Source organism: Sarcophilus harrisii, chromosome 4 (genome assembly GCF_902635505.1).
Source record: "Sarcophilus harrisii chromosome 4, mSarHar1.11, whole genome shotgun sequence".
Classification (NCBI taxonomy): domain Eukaryota; kingdom Metazoa; phylum Chordata; class Mammalia; order Dasyuromorphia; family Dasyuridae; genus Sarcophilus; species Sarcophilus harrisii.
In genome coordinates, this window is record NC_045429.1 from 171804944 (window position 1) to 171832045 (window position 27102).

A 27102-nucleotide genomic window follows, 5' to 3' on the forward strand; every position below is an offset into this window, starting at 1 on the left:
TACATGGTGAATATAAGTTTATTGAATTTTACTCTCACTCATCATTGAGGTCCTGGGGACATTTAAACCTGACCCATTTCTATATCTGATCAAATTTTGGGTCTGTTTTTTGTTCAATAAAATAATATTCTCGAAAAGCATGACAACACAAAGTATTTTTAATTTTTACTTACGTTTCCTCTCACATTATTTTATGTGGCTCATTACTAATAATCTAACAGATCTTACAATTCAGTAGTTACAAAGTACCACAATCTTCATATATAATGTCTTCAATACTATCACAACATTTTTGCAAAAGCTTACAAATTATTATTTTGCTTGCCAAATCTTGAAGATAGCTTCTTTACTGAATCTACTTTACTGAAAAGGCCAAGTGAAAAGTTTAGTAAACCGAAAAACATTAGCTTCTGGCAGCAAATATCATAATGGGTTTCTAATAAAAATGTTTTTCTTCATTTTTCTTGTGGTTTCCATTTGGGAGGAGAAAAAAAAAATTGTTATCTGAAAGTTTATTGTACACACATCAATGGACTATTTAGAAGAGTTTAGACTACTTGGAAAAATCTATAAAACTGCATAACAACACCTCATCATTGTCTGTTAAACATGTATATCTAGTTAAGATCATTGGAGTTCATTAAATCACTAAGTTAAAGAACCTGGAAAAGTGCCAAAAAGATGAACCACAAGTACAAAGCTCTTCTCTTGTCAGGTGATTTAGTAAGAGAAAGACACTGACAGTGTATCCAGGAAAAAGAAAGGTTTACTATGAGCTCTCTCCAGAAAGCCAGGTGAAAACATTTGCTGCTTTTAGCTCAAGCTAATGGATTAATGAAGAACTTGGATGACCCAGTTCTAGTTCTTCTTCTTCCATTACACATCCTGCTATGTGACACTGACAGATCAATTAATTGTTCTGAACTTCAACTTCCAAAGAAGAGGTTAAATAAGATGATATCTAAAATTTCTTCAAATTCAAACATTCTCTAAATCTACAATATACAATCCATGAGTCTATTCCCAAGTCTTCAAAGTCCAGTAATTGAAGCTCATTTCATTCTTGAACTAACAAAAATAATGGAAAATATGACTTATATGAATTAAATCCTTCACTAAGTTATCTTCATAAAATACCAAATTATAAATATTTCATTAATTAAAAGTAATGTTTCTTTAGTAACAAGTAGACAAACATCTAGAGAAGACTAAATACCATCCCATTCCAACACAGGCCCTAATTCTTACATATGCATTTATATTCATCATATAATATTATAATTCTTTGGAAACAATACACTACTATTCACTCTTACTCACCATTTTGAATGTAAACTAGAAAGATTTGTGCTAAAACTGACTTGAACCAAGACAATGGCACTTCCTTTTTTCCAACAATGTACCCAATGAAATAAACTATCAGGAAAAGGAATTTTTTTTTTTTTTTTGCCAGATCTATGATTTCATCAATATAGGGAACTACTAAGGTGGAAAGTCTACCAATGCAATCAGAAATATATCTTTAAATTTCATCTTAAAGAGTTGCATAGGGAACTTCTCAAGGGAGAATTTAAGGGGAGAATTAAGTGATTTGCCCATAATCATGCAACTAACATAAATTAATAGGCAGGTATATTTCTAAGGCCAGTCCTCCATCCATTACACCACTTTGGTTCTCATTAATTTTAAAGGCATCAAACAAGATCCCATGTTTTACTTTACTATTTCTATAAATCCTAAACATATTGAGAGAGGGGGAGATTATAGGGCAGTTGGAAATAGCAGCATAGAAAGAAGAAATTTATTCATTTTTGATTCAACTTCCTTCAAGTAGAAGAAAAAATTATCATTAAAAACAGTTCACCAACTTAAATATATTTATATCATCAATTAATACAAGGATTTGTTCCCTAATCCATATCATTATACATAAAATCTCATCCATTATAATGATATTATAATGAGCATTGTAATATCTAATTTTAAAAAATTAATGAGTACATTGCTAGAAATCATGGTAACAGCCTTAAGAAGCTGAAGATGAACTACCTGGAGAAAAGCTGAAGTTTAAAAAGTGGGAAGCACTCTGATCCAGTAGAAAGATAAATGGTGTCACACACATAGCAACCATTTCTAATTCAAGTTACTGGAATCCTTAGGTGATATTCTGTCTGTGTATGAAGATAATATTTAAGTGGGATGAAAGTTAAAGGGGTCAGGAAATAGCTATTACTGAATTAGAAAACAGAACTGGGAATAAAAACTTGGTTTACATCTCCTTTCCTTTCCTATCCTGTTATAAACAGCACATAACCAGGCACTACTATTACAAAAAGTAACTTACAAGTACCTAATAAATAATAAAAGTGGGTGTAAAAATGGACATTAGTTAGAAGTTATCTATTCAGAAATGAAAAATAACTTATTGTGTATGTATATAGAACCCTTCTTCAAGTTTTAATGTGATTTTACCTGTAATGTTTTACGTATTAGACATTCTCCATTAAATCATTCCCAAGGTTAAGTAAGCGTTTATGTAATATGATCACATGACTCATTAAGATTTAAACCTAGGTTCTGATATCTTTTCATAGCATTAGATTCTATACTGCTTCGGATAGCCTGTCCCTACACACATCAAGCTATACAATGGCAAAGAGATTCCTAAGCACCGAAGTTTTAAATTTACTGTGAGCTAAGATCAAGACAACTCTTCAGCTGGTAGCACTTCTAGCCTGTAGTCTCGCAATCAGTTGATCAGCCTGCAAACATCAAGAAAAAAAGAAAAATGTTATTTGCTCTGCCAAATTATCTGTAATGAAGGCCAATTACATACAAGCAAATATGTTATCTTTCCCTATAACACTTGAGTTCAGTAAGAGTAGAAACTGTTTTGCTCCCCCCCCCCCCACACAGTAATCAGAAGGTTTGCTTTGCATGTATTAAAGATTTTAAGAAATGCTGCTTCATTCCTATACAAATCACAACCCTGAACATAACGTCAATTGTTTCACATCACAAAGCAGACTTTTATTGGCTAGAATGCTGGACTTTAGAGTCAGGAAGCCTTGGGTTCAACTCCGACCTCACTCTTATAAAAGTGTGATCATGGGCACATGAGCATATCACATAACCTCTATGTACCTAAGTTTCTTCAGCTACAATTTATGGAAAATAATACCTGTAATTCCTACCTTGCAAGGTTATTTTGAGGATCAAATGAAATAATACAGGTTGTTCCAAAGTCTTAATACCATCTTAAGGTACTCATTAAGCTATTATAGCATTTTGTAAATTTTAAAGCACCTCAAACGTGTCATTTTTCTTTTAAATGACCCCACAAAGAAATAAAAGCACAAGTCCAAACTTTTAAAAAGCAAACTAAAATATTTTAAATTTCTTTTCATTTTTAGAATTTTTCTCAACTATTTTATAAAACATGGACCCTTCAGTATTTTTTTGGGAGTAAGGGATACACAACTGGAGTTAAATGACTTGTCCAGGGTCACACAGCTAGTAAATGTTAAGTAAGTCATATTTGAACTCAGGTCCTCCTGAGTTCAGGATGCACTTTCACTGCATCATTTAGCTATCCCTCTTCTATACTCCTTGGTAAAGAGTATTCACTATTGTCTTTATTTTCTCTCAGAATCTCTCTTCTCTATGTTAACAAATGCCCTTTTATTTCTACTCACTTTCTGCAAAGACTTCTTTTTAAGAGAATATGATTTAGAACCCAACAAATTTTAAAATAAACTCAATAAAATCATTTGGAGAATACAATTTAGAAAATAAAAGCTGACACTTATAAAATATGAGTTTCCAGATGTTAGGCACCATTTAAGTTTTTATTACTACAACAAGCATGCACTTAATCATAACTTAAGCATGCATTCATGGATTGCATAAAAGCTAAGCCTGGTCAGGTGACCCTAAAGATTCCAGTCACCTCTTATATTTTTACTTGAGAAGTCAAAGGCCAAACTCACATGACTAAAACAGCTAGGCTTATTTATCTTGAGCCTCAGGAAAGCTCTGCTAGTTTAAGCACACAACCCTGGATCAGATATGACCATTAGTGCTTCTCTCCTCAACTAGCTACCTAAAACCACAAAAACTATCCCATATCTTACTATTAAAAGCCCCTTTTAATTTTGGGAAGATTTTCCTAGCTTCCTTCCCTCCCTCTCCCCCCCTCCCCCCCGCCCCATTCAACTGTGATGGGTTAGAGTAAATCTATCAGTCAGTAATAATACTATTCCAAAGAGGGGAAGTTATAGGATGTGGGGGTTAGGAAAGGGGCTGTTCAATCCTTTAACTCTTGACCAGTGGCAAGTCAACAATACTTACTGTGATGAACCAGTATGAGTTGAGTCTATAAACCAATCTGGATAAAAAACCTAGCTGACTGGCTGGTGCCAGGACATGAAGGTGCAAGTGAGATATGGAACAGAATGGAGGCCAGTGAAAACCCATTCTGAAACAGAGAAGCAAACAATCAGAAGCTAACAAATGAATTTGGGATCATTATTTAAGCCTATTAAAGTATCCATCTACTTTAAAAACATTGTCCTAGACCTAACATCCTAAGGTGAATTTGATATTTAAAATTAATTCTCCCAGAAGACAGTTCATAGCTGGGGACAATGTCTTTAAAGAGTCAATCTTTGTTCTTTTTACATATAAGAATTTTCCAAATTAGTAGTTCTCAAGCTTTTCACAGTGAAAGAATACTTCAGTTTAAAGAAAAAAAAAAAGCAGAAATCTCATAGTAAAATTTTCTAAAATTGTTATATTAAATGCCTATTAATAAACAATATAAAAATTTATTTTAAAAAAGCTTGAGGTATGTCAGGATTCCTTGGAGCAGTACAATTTAAAACACACTGCTCTAAAGTATTATTCCTATATTAAATCTAAAATATAGAGCTATGAAAACAATGAAATATAAACACCAGAGCTGATCTATAATTCAATCAGCAGAGGGCACTCTTGTCTTTGTTGAAGACAAGCATCCAAGTTTGAAGAATTTTAGCAGACATTAAACCGGACAGTTACAACATTTTAAGGAAACACTATAGATCAACTATCTCCAAACATTTGGTTTTACCTGGAAAATACGAGATGTTTTAGGTTTTTTTTTTTTTTGTTTTTTGCTTTATAAAAGAGTTTACCATAGAATTCCTTTAAATACTGTTTTCCAATGTGTTTAAAATACTTTGTTTACAAAAATTCTATTTATATACAATTTCAAAGGGGTATAGTGAATAAAGGAATACATATTCATAACAACCATTCAACTATCCAACAACGTAACAAAAATCTAAATCACAATCAACGGCTACAGGATTGACAAGAGAGCAAGGTACACAGAATTACTACCATATCATCACAAGGCTTCTTTATATATCAGTAGCCACTACTAGAGAGCTGGGGGAGGAAGGAAGGAAGAAGCACATTGATACATTGCTGATAAATCTAAAATTGGTCAAACTATTTTGAAAGGCAACTTGGATTTTCCAAAATAAGTGACCAATCTCTTACCAAGTTCTTTTACATTTTCATATTCGTTATTTCTAATGATGCATAGATCCATTATTTTTATGTCTCAAAACTGATTCAATTTCACAGTTTTTGTTTTTAATTTTAACAAAAAGTACTGCTATGAATTTTTTGGGTACATAGGGAACCTTACCATGTTTGACCTCTCTGAGAAATATTCCCAGTAGTAGAATTTCTTGGTCAGAGGATAAGGAGAGATTGGTCACTTATTTTAGATAATCAGATTCAGAGAATATTTATAATGATCTCAATTGTTTCTTTTCTTTTTTTTTTTTTTTTCCTTTTGGTCCAGACCTATAATTTCATAGGGAACCCCAAGGGAGGAAACCCCTTCCACTAATACAGATCAGCAACAGACCAGTAATTAATATTCTTAGTAGATCCCTGCAGACACTGAGAGATTTAACTGATTTATCTAGAAACACAAAGATATCTTACCTAGGTGACTCTACAAGATAATATACTCAAGATTAAGATAAAGATCAGTCTTGATTCCAGAGGTCTCTCAACCTCTGAAGTTTTCTCAAATATAAGTTTTCTCAATTATAAAATTATGAAGGCTGGCAATTCCATCACTAAGGTCCCTTCCAGCTCCATAGCTATCTGTGTTTCCCCAAGAATGAAAAATATACTTTTGGTACGGAGATATAAAGTGTTGCACATACTTCAAACATAGTCTATACCTCAGTTTTAACTTTTTGGTTTTTGTTTTTTTCTGAGACAATTAGGGTTAAGTGACTTGTCCAGGGTCAGACAGTCAAGAGGTGTTAAATGTCTGAGATCAGATTTGAAGTCAGGTCCTCCTGACTTTAGGGCTGATGCTCTATCCGCTACACCAATTAGCTGCCCCTGCTTAACTGTTTTTCTTAATTACATGGAAGAAAACAAAAGGAAGCCAGAAATTTCCTTCACAATAAAGCAGTGCAGGCTTGAAAGTGCAATTCATATATATATATAAATTAAAATATATAAATATATATATAATGTACTTTTTTCATATATATATATAACAAGTACATAATAACAATCACTATTTCATGTGTACGCTTCCTTTTCTTTTGATAACTTATATAGGAAAATGTTCACTTTAATATTAAGTTCAGTATAATGTTTCTAAAAATTAAAAAATAGGGGCTGACCTAGATGCTCTTTGAACTCTAAATTTGTGTTCCTTATGATTCAAGTTTCAAGTTTGAATCCCAGAATTAGATTTCATATAGATAATACTTTGTAACTTTCTTATGAAACAGGGTGTGTGTGTGTGTGTGTGAGAGAGAGAGAAAAGAAAAGAGAAAAAGAGGAGGGAAGAAGGATAAATGGGGGAGCAGAAAGACAGAGAAGCAGAGATCTCTTCCTCCTTGCTCATTCCCCACCTACTGCCTTGGCAGCAAAGTCTTTCACATAGTGGTAATTAATAAATTTTTTCATTGGTTAGGATTTCAAAAGCTGGGATTATATCCCAAAGTTATAAAAGAAGGGGACCTTATGTGCACGAATGTTTTGTGGCAGCCCTTTTGTATCGAAACTGGAAACTGAATGGGCGCCTAGTTGGAGGTTTAAAATAAATTTTGGTATATGAATATTATGGAATATTACTGTTCTTGGAAATGACCAACAGGATGATTTCGAAAGGCCTGGAGAGACTTACACGAATTGATTGGGAAATAGCAGGACCAGGAATATTATAACTTCAACAACAATACATATAGACCAGTTCTTTTTTTTTTTTTTATTTTTTATTTATTTATTTATTTTTTTTATTTTAGCCTTTAATTTACAGGATATATACATGGGTAACCCAGCATTAACAATTGCCAAACCTCTTGTTCAATTTTTCACCTCTTATCCCCCCCCCCTCCCCCAAATCAGGATACCAGTAGATTTAAATATATTAAAATATAACAGATACAAATAAGTATCATACCAAAACATTATTTTGCTGTACAAAAAATCAGACTCTGAATTTTGGCAATTACTTGGAAATAAAAGATGCAGGTGTTATAAATATAGGGACTGGGGAATTCAATGTAATGGTTTTAGTCATCTCCCAGAGTTCTTTTTCTGGGTATAGTTAGTTCAGTTCATTCTTCCATTAGAAATGATTTGGTTGATCTTTTCGAGGGATGGCCGTCCATCGGATAGTCATCATCTGTATTTTTTGAAGATATAATGATCTCCCCGGTCCGCTCATTTCATTTACATCAGTTTTGAAGTCTTCCAGGCCTTTCTGAAATTATCCTGTTGGTCATTTCTTACAGAACATTTTCCATAATTTTTCAATACCACAATTTATTAGCCATTCTCCAACTGATGGACATCCATTCAGTTTCCAGTTTCTACCACACAAAAGGGCTGCCACAAACATTGTGCACATCAGGTCCCTTTCCCTTCTTTATAATCTCTTTGGGATATAATCCCGATAAACTGTTGGATCAAAGGGTGCAAGGATAACTTTTACATGTTCAAACTACTCTCCAAAATGGTTGGATTCGTTCACAACCCACCAACAATGAATCAATTCCCATTTTCCCACATCCCTCCAACAATCATATGATGACCAGTTCTGATGGACCTGGCCATCCTCAGCAATGAGATCAACCAAATCATTTCCAATGGAGAAGTAATGAACTGAACCAGCTATGCCCAGAGAAAGAACTCTGGGAGATGACTAAAAATCATTACATTAATTCCCAATCCCTATATTTATGCCACCTGTATTTTGATTTCCTTCACAAGCTAATTGTACAATATTTCAGAGTCTGATTCTTTTGTACAGCAAAATAATGTTTTGGTCATGTATACTTATTGTGTATCTAATTTATATTTTAATACTTAACATCTACTGGTCATCCTGACATCTGGGGAGGGGTGGGAGTAAAGAGTGAAAAATTGGAACAAGAGGTTTGGCAATTGTTAATGCTGTAAAGTTACCCATGCATATATCCTGTAAATAAAAGGCTATTAAAAAAAAAAAAAAAAAAAAAAAAGGATTTCAAAAAGCTTCTCAATTGGGTTTTCCTGCCAATATCTTGCAGTCAGAAGTTTTTGATACTGAAACAAACTACATAGATTAGTGAAAACATTGTGTAAAAAGACTAATGTCAAATTTTGCATAAATTCTTTCATTCATTCCTTTAGCAGTTATATGATTAACTCTAATTCAATCACAATAGAAAAATTAGTAATACCACATGTGGCACAAGATATACACATTAGTAACAAATTCTTAATATCAATTTCAGCTCTCAAAAGACAAATTATTTTTCCATTTCAGAGATAATGCTTTCATTACAGGAGAAGAAATCATCTTTTATAAAATTAATAATTCCCAATATGGTCATAAGCAAGTATACTCTTACCTCACATCATTAAGGTCAGTGACATTTTTCTGCTGAAGAACCGTTTCTCCAACAGTAACCATTTTCTCCACTATACAAAAGGAAAAGAAACTACCCTTAGCAAACACTAAGATGTCAGTCAACCATACAAAATACATATTAATTCTTCTGGTCTGTTATCAAAAGTTTTCAAGAAAATTAAGAAAAAAATCTAGAGAAAATAAAGCGACCTCAGCCAGTTTTTAGTGCACAAGCAACTTCCCCACAAAAAGTTCCCTAGTTTGAGATATTCACCCAACTTTCAAACCAAAAATAAAATACTAAAGGAAAACCAGATCCCATATAAAATTAGTCTCCAACTGTATTCAAACAAGGACAATAATTAATGGCAACAATATACTATTAAAAGTTGTGGGAGACTACTAATGAAGCACGTACTTCAAGTGGAAATTAAGGCATTTTAACAAGTGAAATTCTGTTGATTTGGTTTCTACAACACCATACTCACACAAAGTTTGTTTTAGGTGAAAACACAGACAATCTAGGCTTCACCAGAATATTTATTACATCCTAGTACAGTGATAGGAAATAATAATGAAAATTTAAAATACAAGTACACTAAACTTTTGTTCTTCTGAAAAAAAAAATTGTAATAACCAGGATTTGGGGGAAAGAAAGGGAAGGGAGAAGCATATTTAGCTCTCTATTTTGATAAGAGATTGAAAAATGAAAAGCAAGCCATCTGCTTTTAGGAATTGTAAAAAAAATTGCAGGCTATGCCATGGGATCAGTTTAAATTCAGACTTATCTCCTATACTTTGAAAATCTGAGACCTGTGAATTATTTTTAATATTTTGATAACTATAATTCAAAATAATCGAGGATTTTTTTGGATGCCTAAATATTTTTAGGCATTGAGGTGGCTAAGTGGCTCAAGTGTTAGGCTCAAGAATATTCCAATTCTGCTGCAAGACTGTTAATCATTTAACCTTGGAGCCTTAGTTTCTTTATCTGTAAAATATGAATAATAGCACCAACCTCAGAATCGCAGTAAGAATCAAATAAGATAATACAGATAAAGCACTTTGCAAACTTTAAAGTTCTATATAAATGCTGGCTATTATTTATTCTGAGAAGGTATTAATGACAAAATAACATAAGAACTTGATCTGAAGCAACATAAACATAGTGATGCACTGAAAGATCCTTACCTGCCATTTGAATTAGCCTTTATTTAATGTAGTTAAATGTTTATTGAAATATAATTCTTTGAAAATGGTTGCTAACTATTCACAATGCAATGTATATAATGTACTTCATTATTAAATTAAGCAGGAATCCATACTTCCCCAATACAAGCATACAAGCAGTATTGTGAAAACTGACCTATAAAAAAAAAATATTTAGACTAAACAAATTGATCATCTTTCCTATTTGTGGAACATAACAAAATAAAATCAATTTCAATAGTTGTTAAAATGGATTACATAAAATAAAATGCCTCTATTCACTATTGATTTTCTGCCACACTGTAAAAAATGAAGTTTTACAATAAACCGATTTCTAACCTAAACCTAGTGATATGACCATAAACATGTACCTGGAACTCTTAAATAAAAATAAATGAAACGATAGCATGAAATACTGGAGAAAGAAAGGGCATTCCACTCCAGTATCTTTGCCAAGAAAACATGGGGTCACATAGAGTCAAGCATGACTGAAACAAGTAAACAACAAAAAGCCATTAAATCTGGTCCAAATGAATTCAAATAAGCCCCAAGTTTGATAGGAAAACAAATTACTAGTTAAGATTTATATATATTTTTTGTTATTATTTTTAATAGTATTTTATTTTTCTAAACATATGCAAAGATAGTTTTCAACATTCACATTTGCAAAACCTTGTGTTCCAAATTTTTCTCCTTCTCCCTCTTCCCAAAACAGCAAGTAATTCAATACAAGTTAAACATGTGCAATACTAAACATATTTCCATATTTGTCATGCTTTTGCAAGAAAAATCAGATCAAAAGGAGAAAAAATGAGAAAGAAAACAGAAGCAAACAAATAACAACAAAAACAGGTGAAAATATACTCTGTTTTCATCCATATTAACCCTCCATAGTTCTCTCTCTGAATGCAGATGACTCTCTCTCCATCACAAGTCTATTGGAATTGCCTTGAATCACCTCACTGTTGAAAAGAGCCAAATCCATGAAGGTTGATCATCACATAATCTTCTTGTTGCTGTGTACAATGTTTTTTTTTTGGCTCTGTTCACTTCACTTTGCATCAGATTCATGTAAATCTTTCTGCCATTTTTTTGTAATCAGCCTACTCCTTATTTCTATATAACAATAATATTTCATAACATTCATATATTATAACTTATTCATCCATTCTCCAACTGATGGGCATCCCCTCAGTTCCCAGTTCCTTGCCACTACAAAGAGGGCTGCTACAAACATTTTTTGCATACGTGGGTCCTTTTCCCTCCTTTTAGATCTCTTTGGGATACAAACACAATAGAGACACTGTTGGATCAATAGGTATACACAGTTTGATAGTCCTTTGGGCATAGTTCCAAATTACTCTCCTTAGAGACATTTTTAAGGGAGGCATCATAGTGGCATTGAGCACCTAGTCTAGCAACAATAGGCCCTGGGTTTGATACATGAGACTTGGAGCAAATTATTAAAACTTCTTCCACCCTCAATCTTTATCTACTCAAATAAGAGAGCTAAATTCAGTGACCTCTGAGATCCCTTTTAACTTATGTCAATGATTCTATGATATTCTGAAAATCACTACTGCTTCAAGACATTACCTCCTATAATCTAGCACAATTTGTCTATCATGCAAGATATCTTAAAATTGTTAGCCAAATGATCTCAGGCTCTAAAAATAAGAATAATCACAACAAACTTTGAGCCCAAGTAACTTGAGGACCAAAGGTTATAGTGTAAAAAGGCAGTAGAAATGGAAGAAATAAGCTAATCCATCATAAACATAAATTTAATCTTTCACTAGTGGCAAAAGCTATCACCAGGCCCCAAATTCTACAAGTTCCAATGTTTTTAGTTATCATGAATTATGGAAAAAAGAAACTGAGCATTTATTAAGCATCTACTATATATCAGGCACTATACTAAGTACTTTGGAAATATGATCTCATTTAGGCCAGTTTGCGATAGCATAGTATAAAGAGCTACATCATACCAAGACATTTTAAAATCAAATTAATATTGCTTTTCCAAAATGTCTAATCTGATCTGGTATCACCATAAATCATATTAAAGTCTTACCTAAGGGTAAATCTTCTTTCTTTAGGGTTTTGCAGTTTCCAATATGCTTCTTTGGTACCACAAGATAATGGTGTGGAGCCCCAGGTCTAATGTCTTGGAAGCAAACCAGGTCTTCAGACTAATGGAATAAAAGACAGTTTCATCTGTTATTCAATTAATCTTTTAAAAGCATTTCCTGGTTCTGAGGCACTTGAGCAACAAAATGGCAAACTAGACATTTTCTCTGATTTCCAGAAGCCCCAAAACAGCAATTATGTGCCAAAGATAAATTCAGCTGTTTTTCCATGGTCTAAGCCATCCAGAATCCAAAAGAAGGCTAAAAAATAAATAATAAACAGAAACAAAAACAAAACCACCACAATTAAAGAACTAATACTTATTGATCCTGAGCTCACTCAGCACTGCTCCCCAACCTCCCAAATGCTACCAGCAATAAAGGTGCACTAGCAGACCCAAGAAAAGGCCACAGACTTACATCAAAACCTATTCCAATCTCTCCTTTCCCTCTTTACAGTATTATGGAGAGCTGCAGGCCCCAGGCTACAAAAGTCTGGGCTCTAGAATCAACTTGGCCATATTCCTTCAGGAGAAAAAGCCTTTTAGGAACTACAATCCAAAAACCCCAACTGCAAAGCTTTGAACTGCTGTGTTGGATCAGAGAACTCTAAAGAACAGAAGAAGTGGAACACATCACTAGGACATTAAATTGTATGTAGTAGAGAACATTCTACCAAGCCTCCGGGAAGAGCATAGCATCCGTTGGGGGTCAGTTCTGACTACTCTGAAGTCAGTTGGAACAAGTTGGGACTAGGCCGATGAAACCATTTTCCTAGTGTGGGAGAAGGCTAAGGTGTTTTGAGATCCAGTGCGGATCCAGTCTTCCAAGAAGCCACTATGAGAGGGGAGGGAGCAGGAAGTGAGTGATAAAGAAAATAAAAGGGGAAGGCTAAAAGTACCAAACCAAAGATTTCAAGAAGAAGATAACTCAAAAGATTTTGAACATTAACTAATAAGTCAACAGGGAAAAACAGTAACAACAGAAAGAAATGTGGTCTCTATATCTTGTAAACAAATTCAGACAATGAAGTATAATAAATACTTCAAAATAAAAGAAAATGATTCAACAGTTGATGCGACAGAAGACCCTGTGGAATTTGAGAAGAACAAGGAACCACAACATGCTATTTCTGAATAGTTTAAATGAAAATTATGAGAGTAGATCTGCATGCTACACAGCAGAAAATAAAATCTGAATCTGCAATGGCAAAATCTCCTCAAATTAATAAGAGAGAACAAAAGATTCAGCATACATATACACAAAAGTAAAGAACAACCTAAAAGAAGAGAAGCAAAAAACCAATAACATTCACAGAAAATGTCACTAACATTCAAAGAAAATGTCACTAACATTGAAAGAAAATATGTCACTATATAGACAAACATGCAAAACTCCAAGACAGAATATGCAGCAACAACCTAAAGATTACAGGTCTCCCAAAAGAACATAAAATAATAAAATGACACTATAATGAAGGAAATAATAGAAAAGAACTTTTTGGAAATTTTGAACATGGAAAATAAAAATTTCACTGAAAGATCTCATAGATTATCTCCATGATAAAACTCAAAACTACAAATGCCAAGACAAAAAGTGGTTAAATTTGACAATTTGATTCAGAAACAAGTTTTATAGGCATTTCCTAATGCCATTCAGCACTGCTCAGAAACTATAAATTTTTATCTATTGAAAGTGATGCTTAGGTTAAAGTTCAATAATGCTAGTGCCATTCAAAGCAGATTTTAGAATTATACAGAAAGTATCTAAAGAAATCTGGAAAATCAGCTTCATGGGACTTTCATCTATCCCAGTGAACAAGAGGGCTGACCTTAAAGTCAATCCACAAAAGGAATCATGAGAAAAGAAAAGAAAAGAAAAAACATCATAAGCTGGATCATTGCGCCACTTCATTATCAAGGATTCCAGTGTCAATGTTCAAAAGCGTATTTTAAAGTTCTGGTTACTTTCTCTTCATTTAATCTATGTGGCAGTTACTAATCCAGGTGTTACAGTTTAACTTTTTTCCTCCCCCAGAGATTAATTTATAAACACTATTTTTCTGGTTTACATTCTTCAAGCCAATAAAAAATTTTTTGTTGCCTAAACAGTATATACCACTCAATCAAAACTAGCTCTCCCTCCAGATTTTGTACTTAATGAGATACAAGCATAACCAACAGAAAGTCTTCAGATTCTGATATGTATACTCAAGAGATCAGAAGGCCTCCAACACACAGGATGGATCCCTTGTGGTCATCTTAAAAAAAAGTAAAGATATTATATGAGTGACATAGAATAAGCAAGGAACCTACAATAACCACATCATTGAAACATGCATGACACTGCTATACACAACAGATCTCACAGCCACAAAAGATTAGCTTTGACTGGCCAACAGAATGTTTTTGCTCTAAGAGGACATTTGTTGATTCCTGAGGAAATTTTTGGACCTCCACTCATTTAATAGACGATTATGTGTCAAGCATGGTACAATTTTAAAAGATAGTTATATGTTTTGGAGGTATGAGTCAAAGTGAAATTTATTCTATGTTATTTGTTACAAAGGTGGTTTTTTTTCCTTTTTTTTGATGAGTGAAAGGGGATAGAAAATAAGTTTTTTTGTTCATTAAAAAAATGTATAAGTTCTTTGTTTATGGAATTCTGAGTATAGGAAATGGAATCATTTTCTATTATCCTCTTCCCTTTTATATAATTAAAATTTAATTTAGCACCTATGAAAATACATGCATGTAACCTTTTCTGAATTAACATTTTCCTAGAATCAGCAATTTCATACTGGGTTTCTTTTCCCATAGTCACAGTAACTTTATAACAGAATATGAATAAGGAAAAGTAAAGTCACCAGCTAGCAAACATGGCTTCAATGAGAAAGCCAAGATAAGTACAAGAGCCCTTTGACCCAGAAATATTACTACTAGGCTTTTATCTTAAGGAATAATGGCTGAAAAAAAAATACACCTTACAAATTTAATGGAATACCACTATGATATAAAAAATGATGAAAGCATGATTTCAGAGAAACATGGGAAGACTTGTATAAAATGAATACTGAGGAAACAGAAGAGAGCCAGAACAACAGTTTATATGATTACAACATTTTAAGGACAAACAATTCTGAAGTGATAAGAACTGATTAATGCAATGACCAACCAATAAAATGGTAATGCATACAATCCACAATCTAATGCAGAGTTAGACTTGTGGCAAATTGAAAATTTTTGGAAATGACTTATGTGGGAATTTGGTTCAACTATGTATATTTGTTACAAAGGTATTTTTTCATTTATTCAATAGAAAGGAGAATATAAAATGAGAGAAAAAAATTAGAGTTAAAAAAAAATTACAAAGCACAAAAGAAAAAGGAAAAACTATGATGAGACGAGTTTGACTATTACACACAGATACTCCTCTCTTGGTTACCACATAGTCTCACAAAAAGACTGGGGTCGGGGAACCTCCCACCCTGCAGTGTGCTTCAGAGAATGGGATCTTTGTCTTGCTGTTCCAACTTCCAGTAAGCAACAAGAATGGAAATAGAAGAAGATAGTAAAAATTCAAATATTAAATGTTCCCTCCTGTCTCATGACTGCTGCAAAGGATGAAAATAAAGACTGTTAAAATGAGTGTTAAGAGCTGTAGTCATTTTCTCTCAGAATACCTGCAGCTGAGAGGCTGTTTTGATGGTACTGAGTCACCAAGATGATACTGCTCCATCATGGTCAGATTCCATGGACCCCATATCCCTCCATGTAATTCCTCTAAATATTAAAATGTTAATGGTATATTGTATCTGTTTTTCCTTCTGAATTTAGGAAGCATTCAGAGAAGGGTGGCAGAGGAATATTATTTAATATTCTGAATAATTGTGGAAAGCTGTATAAGGCTGCATAAAAGGCTTAGAATTAAAAGACCTGTGTTTTAGACCTGATTTTTAATACTTATTCTCGAGATGAACTTGGGACACGTAACTAAGCCTTAGTTTAATTACTTGAAAAATGAAGGTAATAATACATTACATAGGAGACAATCAATGGCAGGGAGTGGGAGGAGGGGCTTAAATGCCTTCAAAAAGTTCAATGCTGCAAACCCAGATGAATTATAATGCATGGCATTAAGAAAATTGCTAGATATGTATGATTGTTGGGTTATTGTCAGGCATCTCTGAAAAACTGAAAGAAAGAGAGAAATGCCCCAGGATTAGAAAAGAGCAACTGTTTTTCTCAATTTTCCAAAAAAAAAAAAAAAAAGTTTACTTCAATTCATGGCAAAATTCTAGAAAATCATGTGAAAGGGAGGGTTAGGGCACTACACATGCCACATTAAACTAAACTGCTTTTTGGACAGCGTTACTAAATTGGTAAATCAAGGAGATACTATACACAGTTTACCTTGGATTCCACAAAATATTATCTCATGATAATGAATAGCATGTAAAGCTAGAGAAGGTATGGGGGGCTAGATGTAGAAAACCTAACTCAAGGAACAGTCATAAGAGCACAATGCCAACTTGGATAGACATATCTTTAGTGACAGCCCTAAGCATCAATCTGTCCTTGGCCTGGTGCTGTTTCATTTTTTTTTTTAAATAATCTGAATGAAAGCAAAGATGGAATGCTCATAAAATCTCAGACAAAACTAAAAAGAATAGCTAAAATACTGGATGAGAATAAGGATCCAAAAAAGACCCTAACAAAAAGAATCGGTTGAAATTACTAAGATAAAATTCAACTCACACAACATTAATGTAAAACCCTGCATTTGGAGTCCCCACCCAAAAAATAACAAAGAGAAAAGTATGGCAGTTTATATGAAATAAATCTGCAAATTGTCATGGACTTCAAACTCATTATGAATCAACAACTTGACAGCCAAAATCAAAATAATACTAATTTATTTGTTCTTAGGCAACACTACATGTTATTGTGTCTAGACCATGGGAGATGAGAGTCTCACTGAAGTCTGTCCTGGTTAGCCACATCTATTATAATCAATTTTAAGGTATTGACATTTTAAAAAGCAGCATGGCATAACATATAAAGGTGCTTTTCTTTAAGTCTGTAAAACCTAGGTTCAAGTCCTGATTCTGACACATATTAGCTATGTGCTTTTGAGAAAGTCAATTAATCTCCTGGTTCCCCTATGTAATTCTAAGGCTTTAGGTTACTGTCCTTTCAAATTAGCAAAAGGGGCTGCCTTATTAAGAATTTCTCAAATCAATGAAATCCCAGGTCCAGTGCCATTCCCTACTCCCAAAGATACTTTAAGAAAAGTACTGATAATAGAGCAGGTAGGTGGTACAATGGATAGTGCACCAGCCCTGAAATCAGGAGGATCTGAGTTCAAATGTGACCTCAGATAGTCAATACTTTCTAGTTGTGAGTCTGAGCAAGTCACTTAACCCCAATTACCTCAGTCAAAATAAATAAATAAAAAGTACTGACAAGATGGAGCATATTCAGAAGTGAAAATAAAGATGATGTCTAAAAATGTCATGACATATAAGGAATAAGGATGTTTAGCCTGAAAAGCAGACTTAAGGGAGACATACATACAATATGAAAGCTTTCATGTAAAAGGATAAAACTTGTACTATTTGGTTTCAAAAAGTAGGACTAAAGGGATAGATTTATCTTTTATTTAACTTCCTAATAACTTGTACTATTTGGTTTCAAAGAGTAGGACTAAAGGGATAGATTTTGCTTTTATTTAAGGGATCAACTTCCTAATACAGTTGTACCAAAAAAAAAAAAAAAAAAAAAAGGAGCTGCCTTGGGAGATGATGGGTCCCCTCGTAGTATAGATCTCTAAAAGGAAGCAGAATGACCATTTGTCAAACGTGTTGCTGAGGAGATACCTGTTTAAAACCAGTTTGGATTAAATGGATTCGGAGGTGTCTTCCACTTTGCAATTCTACGATTACTCAATGGATAGCAAAGAAATCATTTCTTAAATCTTAAAGCACTAAGTGTGGTTTTTATGTAAGAACTTTTCATCCTTTTTTTCCCCAATGCTTTCCAGCTGAAATACAAATGATGTAATTTAGATCTGAAATGGCTTAAAATGTCAAAACAGACCAATGAATTGACATTCCACTGTTGTAATTCTTCCTGAAGAATTTATTAGAGAGCATGACAAATAGCACGGTATAAAAGGTTATATGTAGATCATATTATGATCATAGATCCAAAGATCAAAGACTTTAGAAGCCAGCTAGTCCAATGTGATTCAGTTCTTTCCACTGTACTACTGAACTGCTACTACTATTAAAAGTGTCATTTGAAGGTGTAAATACATCTATGAGATTGCAGAGCCACGAAATTATTGTACCAGATTCTCCTATTACCTTAACAAAATTTATAGGAAGCTCTCAGCTAAGAATATAGTTGGAAAACCATTGGTCTAGAATGGTAAAAACAAAGTTTAAAGTTAATAAGTTTTTTTAAGACTATTGCCAAGCCTAATAATCATCTAAACAACATAAAGATTTTTACAGGGCGCTCTTTAAAAATCACTACCATACACTGAACCAATCCTTTAACAAGCATTTCTTAATTTACTAACATTTTGCGTGGCATTGTGCTGAGCACTGTAATTACCAGAACAAAGAAAGATAGTCCCTGCTTTCAAAGAAAGAAGGAGTAAAGCTGAGGGAAGAAGAGAAAGAAAAAAGTACCCCAGAGCAGGGAACTCAAAAAAAAGTCTGGAATAGGAGGAAAAATGAGATGGGGTTGGCCCAAAGCTCTCCTTAAATTGAGTTCAGGGAGGAGCCATCCAATCAGAGAGGAAGGCAACAGGCACAGAGGGTTCTTCTGACCAGTGAAGAGCAAAAGTTTATAGAGACTGAAAGACAGAGACAAAGAAACATAAAAGGGAAGGCCTTCATATGCAAAACAGAAGTTCCTTATCCTAAAATTGTCAGAGGCTTAAATTGCATATGAAAAGGCCAAGGAGACAAAAAACTTTACTCAAGAACACAAACCACATTCATACCTTAATCTCTAATCACTAATCTGCATAAAATCCCCAAAGGGAAGGCCTTGGACAGTAATAGAAGTAGGACTGACAGAATTAGGCCAAATCACCACAAAATAAGGCCTAGATAGAGGCTTTTAAATCACAAAGGATGGTCATCAGAAGAAGCTAGTCCTTACTTTCAGAAAGAAGACAAGCAACCTAAGAGATGAAACTCTGAAGGTATCAAAGGGAAGAGGCCACCAAACCTAAAGTGAAATGTTACTGCCCATTGAAAAAGCACAGTAGCATTCCAACTGAAAAGTACTTAATATCACCCACCCAAGAAAGTGTCTGAGGTTGGAGAAAAAAATACAGCTGCCTATCAACAAGAGAGCCTAGAGAGTCTAGGACTAGACCTAGGGGTCCTCAAATTTTTAAATAGGGGGCCAGTTCACTGTCCCTAAACTGTTGGAGGGCCGGACTATAGTAAAAACAAAAACTTTATTTTGTGGGCCTTTAAATAAAGAAACTTCATAGCCCTGGGTGAGGGGGATAAACGTCCTCAGCTACTGCATCTGGCCCGCAGGCCATAGTTTGAGGACCCCTGGAAAGATCCCAGAAGATTCCATGCCCTGGTAAAAGCCCAGCAGGTGCCCATTAGTACCTAGCTAGCTAGCAATGGCACCAATTGTACAGTGCAGCAGAGTCGGATGCCAAAGTGATCTGTTTGATCTAGCCAATGCGTCTCCTCATGAGGAGCAAGCCTAGCTGGACAACTGAAAAACTCTTTATCATGATTACCATACTTCACAGTGAATTTTGTTAAGATTGCATTAAAAGAAAGGCCATCAGAGGCCTGCTGTTCTAGAGATGTGAGTTCCTTGGCATAAATGTTCCCTATATATCTACCTCTCTATAACTTGTTTGTGGCCACTTTTACGCTTGCAGATTCTTTTTATATTTGGGGTCAATATACTCTGTTCTGAAGCTATAGCACTATTCAAGCTGTACCATCAATAAACTGTCTTCAGTAAGGACTTGAGTTTACTGGCTGGGAAGGGTATAGATAGCAATGGGGGCTCATGAGCTAGTTAAGAGGTTAGTATTCATGGGTTTGGCCCTAGAATTCTTAAGGCAATAACAAGCCAACCTGCCAGTGTGAGTACACCCAAAAGAAGGTGTATTAAAGTAATTTACCCACATCTACAGGTAGAAATGCTTTCCCTGGTTTAAAGTCTAATGCAATTAAGTCACTAAAATAAGATATGTAAACAAACATAATTGTGTTTGAGAGAAAGTTGGCAGATAATAGCAATATGACCCAGATGCATTTAGCACTGTAATACCATCCTAGCTAGATTCAGGTATAGTCAAGTAGAAAACTATGCTTCATTCTGACTAAGCATTTCATCTTTTAGAATATTTAAAATGATCCAAAATTTTTCCGGGGAAAAATTTCTTCTCTCTATAGGTTGCTAAGCATTGTTACAGTATTATGTGGCTCCAGATCTTCAAAAACTATGCCAGCAGAATATCTGGCAAGTTCTATCCACCTAAAAAAGCTTTACATCTATGATGAAAGATGGACTGTGATCATGATATACAGGGACTTCATCATTTTAAATGCAGGGAGGCTCATGATGGGATGTTCATCACTCTGGGTTTAAAAAGGCACAATTGTCAGAGCTAGGATGTGAAAAATTTATCATCTCCATCTTTGATCAATTTTTCAAGATTCTGGTTATCCTAAATTCTTCTGAGTGTCACTTCATTCAACCTCAGTAATTTCAAGTATACTATACTTCATATTAATCAAGTGATGGGTGAAATTTCAGACTTCTAAATTATACCAAGATCACAGATTTAATGGGTTACCTAACAGTAGTCCCACCCCCTCATTATATAGATGAGGAAAACCAAGGTACAGAGAAGTTAAATACTTGCTCCAAATCACGTATGTAATAAGTTTAGGAGAAAGAATATGAATGACTCTCAAGCCCTCCCACCCCCAAGAATTATTTTACATAAAGGTACTTATTTCCTTTACAAAAGGACCCAAAGGATCATTCTTTTAAATGGTGAATTCATACCATTGTGGGCCGGTTGTTTCTCCTTGGTTTTCAAAGACCAAAGACATTAAGATATGATAGGTGGTATCTAGACTTGTGTGTAAGCTGGAATTAAATGAGGCTAGGTTGCACAAAGCTGTGAGCCTCACACTGTCTTCCTGAGTCACTGAAGACTAGGAAAGACAAAAGAGTAAGAGTATATGGAATAGTTCATGCACAGATTATGTGTATAACAAAACCAAGATGAATTTAGTACAATTGGGGAGAAAAGACTAATGAACTCACCATGGCATTTAAATGACCCATAAGTGCCTATAGTCTCTCTACTTACAGGTATAATTTGCCCTTTACACAGTTCCATTTTATGCTTTATAAATTTATCTTGTGTACTTTTAAGAGAAGGGATTATCTGAAATTCTTCCTTTTCCTCAGATCAGTGCACTCATAATATGAGAAACTTTGATCTTTGCTTCACTATTTGCAAATATCTGATTGGCCCAATTAGAGTTTATGAAATAGACTCCTGATAAAGGAAGTAGAGAAACAGGAAAATCTCATGGCATGAATAATAGAAGAGAAACAATCCTTAGAGCAAGCCACAAGGTTCCAAGTTTGCTTTAAGTTACCTGCCAGTGATTTTGCCTAGATTAATACAGAATGAAAACCTGAGATTTAAATTATATTAACTATAACACACACACACGGAAACAACCAACTCTGGAATTTTATCATTCTAAGTCAAGGAGGATAAATTCCACTGGTTCTAGAAATTCCCACAACATTAAAAGGGACTTTATATTTCCTTTGCCTTTCCTAATTAAAAATGAGAGGAGCAAGTGATATTAGGTAATTCCATCTTTCACTGGATCATTGATTAGCTGGGAAAACTGAACTACTGCAAGAGACTTGCACCATATCCAACCTCCTCAGCTTAGAGAGAACACTGAGACCCAGGAGAAAAAAATGAGTGAATTGTCAGTTTCCCAGATTACAATGGGAATTAACTGAGCCAGGTTCTCTAACCCTGTATTCTAGCACTCTTTCTAGAATCTTTTCAGAGAAGGTAGCATTTAGTTTAAACACTGCCACTTAACTTTCAACAAACAAGCAACAGAACAACTAATTTTTTAAATGCAGGTAAAAAAAGCACAGAATATGAAAAATGTTAAACAGCCTATTACACTTTTACTTCCCCTTCTATTTTTTGTGTCTCCATACACCTGTATGTAAGTAAAGCTCTGCCTTCCTAAAACTTTTGTCAATCTTTCCAAATTTCTTTTTTTTTTTTGTTTTTTGTTTTTTTCAAATTTCTTTATAGCATATATAGCCTCTTCATACAAGGAAATAAAATAATACAAAATTTATATGGGAAAAGAACATACAGAGGAAGGAAAAAGGCCAAACTTTCACAACCAGGATTTGTATTATACCATAAAATCATAGCTGACAATAAACAAAACAATAAAAAAAGCTAAACAGCAGAAGAGAGTGTAGAATTAGGACAAAAGCTATTCAATAAACAAGTGTTTGAAAAACCAGGATTACAAAACACAGGGAAAAGGAATAAGTAAAATTTTAAAAACTGGTACATAGAGAATTTTCTCCATTTTTATGGTACTATCTAATAACATAATGGCAAGTAATCTATTATTTAAATATCTAAAAGACATCAAAAAACATCAGAAAAAACAATAGCTATTGAAATTGTGGTGAGAAGAAAAAATTTCTTTTTTCTAAAGGACAAATGAAATAGAAGGCAAAAGTGATTTTATTATATAAAAATAAGACTTTTCACATAAAAATAAAATCCCAAGTAAAAAATATGTATTAGAAAAAATATTTGCACTAAATGTACAACTGATAAAAATATTACTTCAAAAATCTATTAGAAATTCACCCACATATTTATATGTGAATAAAAATTTTAAACCAGCAATACTGGAAGTAAATTGTTAGAAATAACCAGGGTGGGAAGGGGGAGTTGAATGCTTGAAAAATTAAGTATAAATTAGAACTGTGTAGACTGTATCCTTCAAACTAGTAAATATAATTTAAAATTATTTTTATCACTCTAACTATTATTAAATATATTGGCAGTATTGTAGGTATAGTAGCTGCAGTTACTATGCTACTGGTGGAGCTTAGGAACTGGTGCAATCTTTATGAAAAGCAACTTGGTAAACTAGAATAAGGGTTAACATAAGTACCCTTTTAGCCAGTAATAATAGGTAAATATCCTAATGATTTTTTTTAAGGCCTTCACTGTGTAAAAAGTTTTAAGTTACTTTAAAAAAAATCCACAAAACTGCAAACAGCCCGTAGGTACAGTTACTGGAAACAGCAGCATAAATTCATCTTGTTTCAATAAGACAAATCAATAAAAAATTTGGTAATTTTGAAATTACCAAAACAAATAATATGGAAAATAATTTCAGTTAGGAAATCTGAATTAGAATACATACATAGACTACCACTTAGTAGCAATAAAAACAATTTTTTTCAAAAAAATTATTTCTTATTAGGATGGAAACAGCAGCATAAATTCATCTTGCTTCAATAAAACAAATCAATAAAAATTCTGGTAATTTTGAAATTACCAAAACAAATAATATGGAAAATAATTTCAGGTAGGAAATCAAAATTATAATACATACATAGACTAACACTTAGTAGCAATAAAAACAATTTTTTTCAAAAAAATTATTTCTTATTAGGATGGAAACAGCAGCATAAATTCATCTTGTTTCAATAAGACAAATCAATAAAAATTCTGGTAATTTTGAAATTACCAAAACAAATAATATGGAAAATAATTTCAGTTAGGAAATCTAAATTATAATACATACATAGACTAACATTATAGCAATAAAAACAATTTTTTCAAAAATTATTTTTATTAGGATGGAAACAGAGCATAAATTCATCTTGTTTCAATAAGACAAACAAAAAATTTGTAATTTTAAATTACCAAAACAAATAATATGGAAAATAATTTCAGTTAGGAAATCTAAATTATAATACATACATAGACTAACACTTAGTAGCAATAAAAACAATTTTTTTCAAAAAAATTATTTGTTATTAGGATGGAAACAGCAGCATAAATTCATCTTGTTTCAATAAGACAAATCAAAAAAAAATTCTGGTAATTTTAAATTACCAAAACAAATAATATGGAAAATAATTTCAGTTAGGAAATCTAAATTATAATACATACATAGACTAACACTTAGTAGCAATAAAAACAATTTTTTTTCAAAAAATTATTTGTTATTAGGACACAAAAAATAAAGGAGACATTTTTGTTAAAATACATATGTGCTGTTTAATATATATTGGATTACTTGCCATCTAGGGGAAGGGGTAGGAGGGAGAAAAAAAATTTGGAACAAAGGTTTTGCAAGGATCAATGTTGAAAAATGCATGTTTAAAAAAAAAAAAGCTTTAAAATTTTAAAAAATAAAATATATATGTGCATATATATATTTAAAACAAACTGAAAGGTGTGGCACTTGTAATTATGTGTACGATTTCATTTTTTATTTTATTTGAATGTTTTGTTTGAAGATTACTAAATTTATATTGATCTATTTTTAAAGATCAGTTTCTACTTCTTGCCTCTTTTTTGTATCTGTAGGGTTTATCATAGTGCCTGGTACATTGTGGGTACTTAATAAATGTCTGGTGACTGATTTTATTATGCTATTTACACTGATGTGCCATATATTCTGCCAAAGCTAGTGGACATTTAAGCAACTTGGAAAGGAGAAACTGGAAGCAATTACGATCTAACAAAGCTTTCCCCCTTGCTAACATCATCCGCCTTTTAAAATTTTTTATTAGCCATATCCTGAATATACATATAGAACAGATGAAATATGAAAGATATTAGTGCCTTTTTGTAAACAGAAAAGATGGTGTCCTTAATACACAAAACAGCTTTTCGTAAAAGCGACGTTTCTTTTTGTAAGCTAGGACTTGATAAGGGGATGGGCAGGCTGGCCACAGTGAGCCAGTGGTTAGAAATTAACCTCCTAGTAGTTTGGAACTATGCTCAAAAAGTTATCAAACCGTGCATACCCTTTGATCCAGCAGTGTTACTACTGGGCTTATATCCCAAAGAGATTATAAAGAAGGGAAAGGGACCTGTATGTGCACGAATGTTTGTGGCAGCCCTCTTTGTAGTGGCTAGAAACTGGAAACTGAATGGAATTAGATTTCATATAGATAATACTTTGTACCTTTCTTATGAAACAGGGTGTGTGTGTGTGTGTGTGTGTGTGTGAGAGAGAGAGAGAGAGAGAGAGAGAGAGAGAGAGAGAAGAGAGAGAGAGAGAAACAGAGAGAGAGAAACAGAGAGAGAGAAACAGAGAGAGGGAGAGAAGGATAAATGGAGGGAGACAGAAAGACAGAGAAGCAGAGAGACTCTCTTCCTCCTTGCTCATTCCCCACCTACTGCCTTGGCAGCAAAGTGCTGTTCACATAGTGGTCAATTAATAAATTTTTTTTTCAATTGGTTAGGATTTCAAAAAGCTGGGATTATATCCCAAAGAGATTATAAAGAAGGGAAAGGGACCTGTATGTGCACGAATGTTTGTGGCAGCCCTTTTTGTAGTGGCTAGAAACTGGAAACTGAATGGATGTCCATCAGTTGGAGAATGGCTGAATAAACTGTGGTATATGAAAATTATGGAATATTACTGTTCTGTAAGAAATGACCAACGGGATGATCTCAGAAAGGCCTGGAGAGACTTACACGAATTGATGCTGAGTGAAATGAGCAGGACCAGGAGATCATTGTATACTTCAACAACAATACTATGTGATGACCAGTTCTGATGGACCAGGCCATCCTCAGCAACGAGATCAACCAAATCATTTCCGATGGAGCAGTAATGAACTGAACCAGCTACGCCCAGAGAAAGAACTCTGGGAGATGACTCAAAATCATTACATTGAATTCCCAATCCCTATATTTATGCCCACCTGCATTTTTGATTTCCTTCACAAGCTAATTGTACAATATTTCAGAGTCTGATTCTTTTTGTACAGCAAAATAACGTTTGGTCATGTATACTTATTGTGTATCTAATTTATATTTTAATGTATTTAACATCTACTGGTCATCCTGCCATCTGGGGAGGGAGGGGGGAAGAGGTGAAAAATTGGAACAAGAGGTTTGGCAATTGTCAATGCTGTAAAGTTACCCATGCATATATCCTGTAAATAAAAGGCTATTTAAAAAAAAAAAAAAAAAAAGAAATTAACCTCCTAACTGAGGACCACTCCCTCCCGATATGGGGGGAGGGCGGCGTAGGCTGACACAGAAGCTGCTCCTACCTGCACTCCCCAACAAGCATCAGGGATCCAAGTCTGTATGGGGCCCTCTCGGCGGAGAGCTTACGCCACCCCCCCTCCCAGCATCCATACACAAACACACGTGCACAGACGTAAGCGCTTGGAGATCCTACCCGGGTCCAGCCCGCGCAGGCGCCCCTCCCTCCCGCCCCAGCTGACCTCGCAGGGAAGCAGTTGGGTGCCGGGCTCCTCCTGCCGAGCGATCCGACAGAACACGCACTTGGGGTCGTAGCCATCGCCGGCCGGATAGGCAGCAGCTCCCTCCTCCACGCCGGAACCGCTTTTAGCGGGCGGAGAAGGGGGCCGGTCGCAGAGAGGAGCCCCCTGCTCCCCAGCCATGGCTGCGGCCCTCGGCTGCTCCGCGGCCCTCAGAAGCTACCGGAGGCCGCCGCAGAGGCGGCCTCGGCCCTGCCCCTGCGCAGCCCCGCCCCTTCCCGGG

The 27102-nt window shown here is 34.3% G+C and overlaps 1 protein-coding gene across 1 annotated transcript; it reads right to left on the reverse strand.

The window, feature by feature from the left end:
• HINT3 (histidine triad nucleotide binding protein 3) lies at window positions 1-27102 on the reverse strand. Its single transcript, XM_031964312.1, has 5 exons — window positions 26823-27102; window positions 12204-12321; window positions 8922-8991; window positions 4351-4477; window positions 1-2762 (listed from the first exon to the last, which is right to left on the reverse strand). The coding sequence occupies exons 1-5, from the start codon at window positions 27000-27002 to the stop codon at window positions 2715-2717; spliced, it is 543 nt and encodes a 180-aa protein (XP_031820172.1). The 5' UTR covers window positions 27003-27102; the 3' UTR covers window positions 1-2714.

Bases quoted from the DNA above. Each gene is read 5' to 3' on its own strand.
- HINT3 (XM_031964312.1), bottom strand. From the start codon at position 27,002: ATGGCTGGGGAGCAGGGGGCTCCTCTCTGCGACCGGCCCCCTTCTCCG. The intron at 12,322-26,822 runs GTCAGCTGGGGC...TTATTCCATTAG, and splicing joins CCCAACTGCTTCCCTGCGAG to TCTGAAGACCTGGTTTGCTT. The intron at 4,478-8,921 runs GTAAGAGTATAC...TCTCTGTTTCAG, and splicing joins ACTGACCTTAATGATGTGAG to AATGGGTTTTCACTGGCCTC.